At 36.5% G+C, this 11,286-nt stretch overlaps 3 protein-coding genes across 5 annotated transcripts; all 3 read right to left on the bottom strand.

Moving 5' to 3' along the window:
* Positions 1–520: 520 nt before the first annotated feature.
* On the bottom strand, positions 521–3,098 carry LOC104759305 (GDSL-like Lipase/Acylhydrolase family protein). Its single transcript, XM_010482251.2, is given in 8 exon segments — positions 521–867; positions 1,948–2,197; positions 2,286–2,522; positions 2,612–2,652; positions 2,655–2,673; positions 2,676–2,732; positions 2,735–2,748; positions 2,878–3,098. Coding segments are annotated over 8 exon segments (945 nt in total). The 5' UTR covers positions 2,981–3,098; the 3' UTR covers positions 521–643.
* Positions 3,099–5,103: 2,005 nt separating this feature from the next.
* Positions 5,104–7,459, bottom strand: LOC104756368 (GDSL-like Lipase/Acylhydrolase superfamily protein). Of its 3 annotated transcripts, none has more exons than XM_010478943.3 (5): positions 6,996–7,459; positions 6,540–6,670; positions 6,230–6,463; positions 5,504–5,759; positions 5,104–5,425 (listed from the first exon to the last, which is right to left on the bottom strand). In XM_010478943.3, the coding sequence occupies exons 1-5, from the start codon at positions 7,357–7,359 to the stop codon at positions 5,232–5,234; spliced, it is 1,179 nt and encodes a 392-aa protein (XP_010477245.1). In that variant the 5' UTR covers positions 7,360–7,459; the 3' UTR covers positions 5,104–5,231. The 3 variants fall into 3 exon arrangements, with proteins under 3 accessions (XP_010477245.1, XP_087351573.1, XP_087351574.1); XM_087495447.1 differs by having other exon boundaries at positions 6,540–6,577; positions 6,996–7,453; XM_087495448.1 differs by having other exon boundaries at positions 6,578–6,670; positions 6,996–7,038.
* An 892-nt stretch (positions 7,460–8,351) lies between these two features.
* LOC104756367 (anther-specific proline-rich protein APG) lies at positions 8,352–10,874 on the bottom strand. Its single transcript, XM_010478942.2, has 5 exons — positions 9,927–10,874; positions 9,674–9,804; positions 9,316–9,579; positions 8,812–9,058; positions 8,352–8,711 (listed from the first exon to the last, which is right to left on the bottom strand). The coding sequence occupies exons 1-5, from the start codon at positions 10,813–10,815 to the stop codon at positions 8,515–8,517; spliced, it is 1,728 nt and encodes a 575-aa protein (XP_010477244.2). The 5' UTR covers positions 10,816–10,874; the 3' UTR covers positions 8,352–8,514.
* Between the last annotated feature and the right edge of the window lie 412 nt (positions 10,875–11,286).

Here is an 11,286-nt window from a genome sequence, read left to right as displayed (position 1 = left end):
ATAAACCAAAATTAAATGATTCCTACCATTAATAAGAAAAGAAAAAAGTTAATACCATTATCCCTTATCTTAACATTAAACAAAAAAAATTACTGGAAAAGAGTAAGAACTATATATGTTGCCCTTTAATGGTGGACATTATTGTATCTCTTATTTGGCTCAGACGCAGCAAGGTGTTAATGGTGCTAAACTAAAGTGTAGCCAGCCGGTTTCTACGTGCGAGGTCCTGAGGACCATCGGGAGAACAACTGTTCCCGAGGTTTCATGATCGGTATTATTGTATTATGGTTGTTAGATCTTATTTGCTGCCTAGAACTCCCGATTGTTTCAGTTCAAACAAATGAATTTTCTCTAGTTGATCGGGCAATGCATCACCATAACCGAAAATCTACCCCGAGCAGCTGATGATAAAATAACTAGGTTGCATCATTTCTTATAAGAGACAATACATGCATGTCCAATAACTAAGGAACATATATATAGCTCATGAACTAATGCTCCCCCACTAAAATAGATAGCATTCATTTTTCTTTTTGTACGTAGTTCTTTCCTACAGAACATAATATGCAAACAGACACTTTTTTCCTTGGTTTCGTAAACTAATAAGCACCTAAATTGCAAATGAAATAATCAACAAACCAAACTAAGCAATAGAGAGACCTACAAAGTACAAAGTGGCGGTTCTTATGTCTAAATGTGCTACAAAGTGGACTGTATTGAGGATCTTGGGTAGAATAGTTTTATAGGCCTTTTCAGAAGGATGTGCGAAGCCCCAAAACACGTGACCACCCGAATTTAAACATGGAATCGGAGTCATCACCGAGCAACAACATGGTTTTGCCGTTGTAAAATTTATTAATTAGCACCCTTGTTTTTATCTACAACTAGGGATGTTAATATGGGTCAGCAAACCCATTTATTAAATGGGTATGTTGAACTAAAATAAGCCCATTTATACCTATTTATGAGAAAAAATTAAATGGGGTTAAATGGGTTTCCCTATTTAGTCCCATTAATTATATGAGTTTTATCATAAATAAGTGAGTACCTATTTAGACCCATTTATGTTGATATTTTTATTAAATATTTATCATATAAATATATATTTTTTTCCAAAATTGTAAAATCACATTTTTCGCCAAAAACAGAAAATTATATTTTTCTCAAAACTGTGTTTTTCTGCCAAATTCATAAAAATGTGTTTTCCCGCCAAAACCGCAAAAATTTGTTTTCCCGTCAAAATCACAAAAACGTGTTTTCCCGCCAAATTCATAAAAATGTGTTTTCCCGCCAAAACCGCAAAAATTTGTTTTCCGTCAAAACCGCAAAAAACGTGTTTTCCCGCCAAAAACGTGTTTTCCCGCCAAATTCATAAAAATGTGTTTTCTCGCCAAAACCGCAAAAACATATTTTCCCACCAAAACCGCAAAAAATGTGTTTTCCCGCCAAAAACGTGTTTTCCCGCCGAAAACGTGTTTTCCCGCCAAAACCGTAAAAACGTGTTTTCCCGCCAAAACCGCAAAAACATGTTTTCCTGTCTAAAAACAAAATTGTTTTTTTTTTATCAAAATGTTTTTTTCCCAAAACCGTATTTTCCGCTAAAACTGAAAATTTGAGTTTTTTTATAATTAAAAATATTCTCAAAAAAAAAAAATTTTCCCGCCAAAATTACAAAGGCACAAAATTACATATTAATATGGTATCATCAAAATTATATACTTAAATGGGTTCAATAGGTTAAATGGGGCCATGTTTGTTTAATTGGGTATGGTTAATTGGGGTTTCAAATATATATGGGTTTAAATGGATTTATATTTAAATGGGGTGGGATTAAATGAGATGGGATTAAATGGGGTGGGTTTACCCATTTTAACATCCCTATCTACAACAAAAAAAACAACCATATACAATATATAATATATCAACGTGTGTTAATCAATTTCTTACCATATTGGCTAGGATTATCAATGACCTCAAGAAGTGAGTTATACATGTCAATGTATACGAATTTGCCATGGGGAAGCCTTTGGCTGTATTGATTGACCAAGTTGGCTACTTTTTCATTGTATACTCTATCACCATAGTTTACATGCGGAAGACATATCAAATTTCCCCCAAGTTGTCTCGCCCCTGGCAAACACCCAAACGGCAACGTTCCAAGGACTGCGAATTTTCTTGCTCCCAAATCATATAGACTCTGTTGTTATACAAACTAATCATTATACGTAACAAAATAATATGATAGTTTTATTTAAGATAAACCAGAAAAGACATGTTTTCTATGCGTTCATGAAAGTAGTTTTCCAACCAATGAGCATATCAGTGTACGCTTGGATAGTGTATCTCGTTGGTTTAGCCGGAGTTGAAAAATACTTGATGCCAAGATCGTTATTACCAGCAGAAATCAGAATCACAGCATTGGCTAGAATCTCTTTGACTTGAGCTGCATCTCCTACTTGTGCGTTTAACTTTTCTATGTATCTTTGAAAGTCATTTACCTGATCTTGTACCCATATAACATTCTGTATAGTTAACCCATATTAGTAAATGAGTCAGCTAGCACATACATTAATGAAGGTAATGGTTAACTAAAAAGTGGTTTTACTTTTACCTGTATAGATGCAGTGAATTTGTCTAACCCTGAACCACCGACGCAAAGCAAACGCCAGTAGGGGGAGTTCACTACTTTTAAGAAATGGGCTACGGAAGGCAGGTAAAAGATCTTTTACCGTACCCCTAACCCGGCGGCTATATACATATATGATATATAGCATTTTTTTTTTTTTTTTAGAATGATGGTTCTTGAACTATTTGATCACTCGTTAGGTTAATGAATGTGGTTAGACAAAATTGGTATATGTTAAGAACAATTAATACCAATTAAATCCGATAAAACTCTTCCGTTCCCGAATCTTCCGGTAGGAACATGATAAGCAAAATCGCGTCCATATGGTATAAAATTGCTTCTTGAAACTGTCATGAGCGGTACCCCAGTGTTCTCCTCTTCTACTTAAGGTTACTCTTTGTCAGTTCCAGCGGTGAATACACCGGAGGTTCACTAAGTCCACTCTCCTCGAATCCGGCCATGCTTCAGCTTCATCCCCTCGTCCTCCCTTTGTCTCTGCCGGTGGTTTCTCCAAGGGAGGTGATTCTCCTGAGTTACCAGCCTCCAATCACAACATCCGAGACTCCAAATCGCCTTATCTATCTTGTACTTCGTCCTTGCCACATGCGACCCTTGAAGTCAGCCTTATCATCTCTCTGCTCCTCGGATCTAGATCCCCTCACCAAGCGTTTTGTTTGGTCGCAGTTGGACAGGAGCTCTGTGTTGACGCCGGAGCTGTGCACGACCTTGACAAGTCCCCAAGACCCAACCTATGCTCTTAAAAAACCCAGGTTTGTTCCAAGTCATCAATTGCAGTCCCGTAGCTTACCTCTGTGTCGATTTATTGTTTCAATTGTCCGAAGACTGCAATCTGAACATAATCACTCATCGGTGCTCTGTTATTGCAACATTTACTTGAGAACCCTGCCATTAGTTTTGCTTAGGGTCCCTACCCCTGACCACCAAAGACTAATGAGGACCGGCATTATGACCTCGGCTCAACAGAGCGATGGTTACCGGTCCCTCTTGAGTCTAACCTCTTTGTTTCAGCTGTTCCTTGAACTATCTCAATTGCATCTCTGCTCTATTTGTGCTGAAATCGGAAGATATAGGAAGATCGGCATTATGACTTTCTCTTCAAGAAGAGAAAGTTACCGACACCTTCCCAGTCTCCTATACATACTCTCCCTGCGACCTGCTTATTCCCAAGTTCAATCCATCAATGTCCGCAAGTATGTTTCCCCTTGGCAAAGTTTGATGAGTGTCGGCATTATGACCATAACTCCATGGGATTTGGTTACCGGAATCTCTTCAAGTAAGCCATGTTCAACCTTTACTCTCCATCCACCAACCTCCTCGCCAATGAGCAGATCAAACCATCTAGTCTCTCGGCCATGGAAACACCTTCAACGTTCCAATGTCATTTCGATAAGGACAATCTACCACTCTTCTGCTGTATCAGCGAATGTGGCGTCGACAACCCTGGATTTAGCTTGCAGTTTGATGCTCTCTTGCTCAAATTTTCAACATCTCTTGGACATGTTGGTCGATCTATCTATTTTTATCTTTGTTGCACATGTTTATCTATCAAGTTTTGCTTTGAAAACTCTTATCCTTTGTAACCATGCTACTATGTTTAGTTGAATGAAAGTAAGGCTCTGTTTTGTTCAAAAAAAAAAAAAAAAACTGTCATGAGCAAAATTGTTGTTACCAGTATCGAGAATCGAATCGCCAAATGCAAGAACCGCTAGAAATAATACTACTAGAACTTTGATAGTTGTATTTTCGAACCATCTCGGAAAGGTTGTTAATATGTTCTGCTTTTGTTTTTTTTTTCTAAATAAATTTTTTTAGCTGCAATATTTTTTCTTTCTTTTTAATTTAATAAATAAAACCTTAATTTACTCTAACGTGTTATTCACAGGTGAAGGCCTAGTTGAGAGAGTTCATGGAGTCCCTTAAATAATGGTATGAAACTTGTTTATTTTCTTGTGGTTAAAGAGCAGTACTCTTCCCTTCCATCGTTAGACTCGTTATATATTTAGCTAATCCAGCAAATCAAGTCTTACCACTCAGTTTGTATTCAATTGTTAGACTGATTTGACACCCACGAGAATATGTCCATTGAAGCATATATAATGTGGTTATACTTCATGTTATATGGTTGATTACGTCAGAGCTACAAACAAAAAAAGAAAGAAAAAAGAAGCTACGATTAAGACATACTATAAGTTACAGAGTCTTCTAGATAATCATTATATCTAGACGTAAAAAAATAAAAATAAAGATAATCGTTATATAAACAGCTGTACCGTAAAATAGCTATCCATCAAATGAACTGATTGATTTGGATTTGATCTTTGCAACCACGTAAACAGTGATAGAAATGTACTACACGAGGTTTATCTTATTGTTGATGTGCACTTCGAGATGCTTGCTTGTTAGTATCATATTGTATATAGATAATGATGGATTGATCTTTCAAACCATGTGAGGAGTGATGAAATTTTTTCTCTTAACATCAATTAATGATCATGGGTTCAATATACTTACAATAAATTATGCATTGTATTATTACTACGTGAGCTTAAAGAAAAACAAACAATTAATGTAAGTCACTCACTACTCAATTTAAATTGTGGATGTATTTCTCAAAAAGTATCTTGGTTAAGATTTTATAGAATCGTTGGGTTGGATGGAAACCATCCCAAAACATGTAAGCAGAAACATTGGAGCACAGAAATGGAGTGAATCGATTGCAAAGTGGACCTGCTTCCACAAATCCAGTTCCACAACAACCTTTCTTTACTTCTTCAAACCCTGCATTAATTCTCAACTCAAGAGTTATATAAACATGATCTCATGAAAGTACTACTAATATAAAAAGTCAATATTTACCATAATCGGCTGAATTTTCTATGATGTGACTGAAAGCAGAGTATATGTCAATGTAAATGATATTGGAATTTGGTAGGGTTTTTGCTAATTCGTCCAAAGTGATGGAGAGTTTGGCGTTGAAGAGCTGAGAAGCATAGTTGATATCTTGAGCACAATCTCTACGAAGACCTCCTTTTAGAGTTCTTTGTAATGGCACGCATCCAAGTGGTGGTGTTCCTAGCACTGCTATTTGTCTTGCTCCATATTCATATAATTGCTGTTCAATTGTATCCATGTACATAGGTTATTGTTATTAATTTATTTACGTTGGTGCCCGCAAAGCAATGTCTTGAAAGGGAAATTTACCAAGATTGTTAGCTTTATGTACATACACCATATTTTTTCCGGCTTATACCTTACGTATGTACATCATTATATATTAAACATTAATTGTGACTTACTTTATTAAATTTATTTTCACATATGTCACTTTTAAAATTAAATTTATTGAGTTATTGCTTAAAAATTGTGGTATTATGATAGTGTTCACTTCGCAGTATTTTCATATTACCAAATAATGTCATTTTCAAATCCTGTTTTTTGTTGTTGTTGTTGGTGTCAATTGTCTTATTCTTATTAGTTTGGGGATAAAGTAATTGTACGAAAATTTTGGTATAATTTATGAACTCTAGAAAGAAAAAAAGATGGATGAAAGATTGAAAGCATGTATATATGTGAGGTACGTACCATAACAAAACTTGCGGCAGAATTAGCCATCTTTGAAGTATAGTAGTTAATATCGTCTTTGAGCCATTGAGCACCTTGACCGTAGTATGTAATAACCAAATCGTTGCTGCCTGCGACCACAACGGATAAGCCCTTGGCTAAAAGTTGATCGGTCTTCTCTTTCCCTATTAACCTCTTTACTCTCGTGATATGTCGTTGAAAATATGTCAACTGGTCCAACATTGACTTTACTCTCTGATTATATTTTTGCCCAGATGATTAGGATAAAAGTTGAGATATATAATCTAGAGGAGACTTATTTGCATCTTACTGATATTTTGGGTGTCAAAGGGTTATAGCCACTACCACCTGAAGCAAATGATACACCGGTGAGAAGGTCTTCAAGTTGTACATTGGGGTCAAAATATGCCGGCACTATTGGTTTTACTCCCAAATATTCGGCTACAAGATTAGAATCAAATCATATTTTTTTTTAACTGCAAAACACACAACTCATTTTTCGTCTTTAAATTTTGTCTACAGTTAACGTTTAATTATGATAGTATCAAAACAAAATCATACGTAATATACAATTTCTGTTTTTGGATCGAGTAAGTTCTATTCACTTAAGAAACTAACAAATATTTTGTCTTAATTGAATAATGAAATTAACATACATATTAGCGTAATGTATGTTATGAAAAAGAAAAGAAAAAATAGAATACATATTAGGTCAAGGTCGACACAATATAAGAAGAGAAATTAGAAAGAGAGAGAGTATACGAACATATATAATCGGAAGCAACCTTGCCATTGCTGAATCTACCGGTGGCGACTCCGGATGGAAAATCCATACCATATGGAGGAAAATTACACCTCATTTCTGTTGTTAGATTATTATTATTTCCCGTATCTATGATCGAATCCCCAAAAAAGAACACTGCCGGTGTGGTTTTGTTATGCGGTGGTGACGGATATGGGTCTGGTGGTGGGCCTGGCCCTGATTCTGGCAGTGGCCATGGCCGTAGACGTCGGTGGTGGATCACTTGGGAATGGGTGGTGGTCAAGAAGAAGATACAAAAACAAAATGATAATAAAAGAAAGAAGACACATCCAATTAATCTGGAATAAATCAGCCTATGTTGTTTCATGGTTCTATGCCTATAATTCCCTAACAATATTAATTTGTAGATGAAAAAAATGTACCAACGATTCTAATTTGCATGTGTTTATACCACTAACGATGTCATTAATTCTGTATATGTGTAACAGTGTACATCTTAATCTCTATTTGGACATGCGATTTTTGTGCCGTGTCTAAGTTGCGTATGTCATAAGGTTTCTTTTATCACACGTTATGAGGATTAGTTAGGATCCAAAGCAGTATTGCTTCTTTTTTTTTGTTAAACCAAAACAGTCTACCTACGTAAGTGTAAACCAGTTGCCAATCGAACTTAATTCTCTCACGCCCCATCCATATATGGTTTACTCAAATCTCCTGAGAAAGAAACTATAGTTGAACATATATATCTCAAATAGAACCATAATTGATTCATTATATTATATTATCTTAGTATCGATATATAATACTATGATTCATCTTTTATTTTTACGTCATAATGACAAAATTTTGGATATCCGAAATAATGTAAAAGTAAACGAAATTTTGTCTGAAAATCAAATGATAAAAATAGTAAATACATTGTCTCGGACATGCGATGTACGTGACCGAGTGTGAAATAAGTTATTCTCTTTTTGATCACACATTTTCGAACCTCCTAATATTTAGCTTTAACTGCGCGAGCATTTCTTTGATTTTCTTTTTTTTTATCATGTTATAACTTTTAAACTTTCGAAATTAATTTTAGTTTGCTTCGGATTTGGTTTCAACTTCTCAAAGATCTAAAATGCCATTTTCGAATGAACTTATTTAGTATTTTGATCGCTATGATTTCAGATTTTTACCAGCTTATATGCAAAAGCGTTTGTCTATCAGCGTAAAGTCGTAGACACAAACCCAATTGATGAAGTCGCACACAGCTCTCTTAAGAAACTCTATCATATTCTAAAATTTACTTTTGCTCAAAAAATCAAGAACTCAGAATTACAGACTAAAACTTATTTAGCCATTACATCACAAACATGACTGGATAAGGATTCATTTAACACAAAAGAAAAATCTTACATAGTACTATCTCAAATGTTGTTTTCTTAACGACATTATTAATTAGTCACAGAAACGGCTCATGTATTCTACATCATTACATTCTCGTATGAGCTAAATAATGTAAAAATAAATATAGTTATTATTTAGATAAAATATAACCATATTCGTTTACAAGTGCTTTGTTTATAGTTTCATAAGCTCTTTGAGTAGGATGCATACCGTCCCAAAACAAATAAGAAGATGTATTGGGACATATTTTCGATGTAGATTTTTTGCAGAGGGCACCTCCGCTCAATAATCCTGTTTTGCAACACGGTTTCTTTACCTCTTCAAATCCTGCATGCAAATATTTAAAAAAAATAATATGCATGCATGATCGTATATTGTAAATAGCTATAGCGTTAAATTATATGAATTGTCACAATGAACTACTTACCATAATCCCCGGGAGTTTCTAGCATCTGACTGAAGACAGTGTAGATGTCCATATAAACCAATGTAGAATTTGGTAGCGTTTTTGACAGTTGACCCAAGATCAGGATGAGTTTAGAGTTGAAAAGCTGAGCAGCATAATTAAGCTCTTCGTTGCATTTTTTCTTTTTCTTTAGTAGTTGTGATGGTACACATCCAAGTGGTGGTGCTCCGATCACTCCTATACGTCTTGCTCCATATCCATACAATTGCTGCATGCCCAATTTATACATTTACATTATCTTATTTACGAAATATCATTTTTGTCTTTGATAATCGAGTCACATAATATACCCAAAATGACGTAATCTTTTATACATACATATGTAGGCTTGTAAGCCAATAGTTTAAGACCCTAGATCTTTTTAAAAAAAAGGTAATTTCTCAAATTAAATAATGTTTGGACGTAAAAAAAATTATGAAGTTAGAAAAGCATAGTATAGGAGGATATATAAGAAGCTATACGTACCAAAACGAAACTGGCGGCAGAATCAGCAATGACGGTGGTATAAGAGTCGATGTCTTTTTTGAGTCGTTGAGCACCGCTTCCAAAATATGTAATGACCAAATCATTGCTTCCCGCGACGACAATTGCTACTCCTTTGGATATTATCTGATTGGTCTTCTCTAAACCTGCCAACACTTCTCCAGTCTTCTCTTGTCTTACTACCTTATTTACTTTCTCTATGTAGTCTTGGAAATATGTCAATTGGTCGAGCATTGGTATTGCTTTCTGATTTAAATAAATCGAATGAATGATTATGGTTGCAATATATAATAAATCATATAATAATAATGATGATAAAATTAAAGTGATTCGAACTTACCGCTGATTCAGACGTCACAGGGTTGTAGCCAGCACCACCCGAGGCAAAAGAGACTCCCGTAAGAAGATCGTTTGGTTGTGTTTTCGAATCGAAATATGCCGGTACGATTTCTTTTACTCCAAGATATTTGGCTATTTGGGATTAGGGGAAACCAAAAAAAAAAAAATGTAACTATAAGAATTTGAGATTGGGTTTACTTTTTTTTTCATCATGTTTTCAAAGAAAATGATGGAGAGAGGGAGAGAGTACAAACCTAGATAATCGGAAGCAACCCTTCCATTGCTGAATCTACCAGTGGCAACTCCGAATTTGAAATCCATACCATAGGGACGATAATTACTTTTCATCTTTGTGTCTCGGTTATTGTTGTTTCCTGTGTCGAAGACCGAATCCCCAAAGAAAAACACGGCCGGTATGGTTTTGTTTTCTGGCTTAGGTGGTGACGGGGCAGGTTTTGGCGTTGGGGCAGGTGGTGGTTTTGGGATAGGTTTTGGAGCTGGGGCAGGTGGTGGCTTATTCGTTGGAGCTGGTGGCGCTGGCTTTGGTGCTGGTGGTGGCGCTGGCTTTGGTGCTGGTGGTGGCGCTGGCTTTGGTGCTGGTTTAGGTGGTGTTGGTGGGCATGCTGGTGGTGGCGCTGGCTTTGGTGCTGGTTTAGGTGGTGTTGGTGGGCATGCTGGTGGTGGCGCTGGCTTTGGTGCTGGTTTAGGTGGTGTTGGTGGGCATGCTGGTGGTGGCTTTGGTTGGGGCTTAGGTGCTGGTGGTGGGCATGCAGATGGGCTAGGTGCTGGTGGTGGGCATGCAGATGGGCTAGGTGCTGGTGGTGGTTTGGGTTGAGGCTTTGGTGGAGTTGGTGGGCATGGAGATGGTCCTGGTGGTGAGACAGGTTTTGATGATGGGCTAGGTGGTGGGGAAGACTTCGGTAATGGGTCAAATGCTGGTGGATACATCGGCCACGGCTGTGGATACCGAGGCCACATTGGCCAAGGCCAGAGCCGTCTGTGCATGACTTGAGCATTGGTCGTTGTCAAGAAGAAGATACAAAAGGATAAGAGAAAGAAAATACAACGAGATATTCTCGAATATGAAACCAAGGAAGATCGCGTCATGGTTTTACTACAAGTAGTAAAAATAACACTTTTCATTCAAGTGTTTGCCACTGTCATGGCTCATGTCAATATGTGTGCGTGCGTATGTATATATATGCATAATGCATTAATTAATACGTATATCAGGACATGCGATTTATGTGGCCTTTTTCAAGTTGCATGTGTCTCAAGGCTTCTGTCATCACACAATTTGAGACCTCCCTTATATTCGGTCTCCAGTTACAACTCTTCCTAGCATCTCTCGTGACTTCTGAATCCATAGAAACTCATGAGAAAGAAACTCTATTAAATCTTCACTATCTTTGACTTAAACAACAAAAGTTCATCAGATGGCAGGGTAACTAGTTAGAATATTAGAGTAATTAGGGTTTATATATGGCTACATAATATGTATATAAACAGCTTCCCACAAAATTTTGTAACTCAACTCCAAAGGCTGATGCATGTACAGTGCGACTGTCTCGGAGGGTGAGGAGTTCCTAGTGGATTGGTTTTCTATAAGAAAAG

Source organism: Camelina sativa, chromosome 17, assembly GCF_030686135.1.
Source record: "Camelina sativa cultivar CO46 ecotype springtype chromosome 17, ASM3068613v1".
In the NCBI taxonomy this organism is placed as follows: Eukaryota; Viridiplantae; Streptophyta; class Magnoliopsida; order Brassicales; family Brassicaceae; genus Camelina; species Camelina sativa.
Note: the sequence above shows the minus strand (reverse complement) of the source record. Positions and strands in the feature narration are given on the sequence as shown.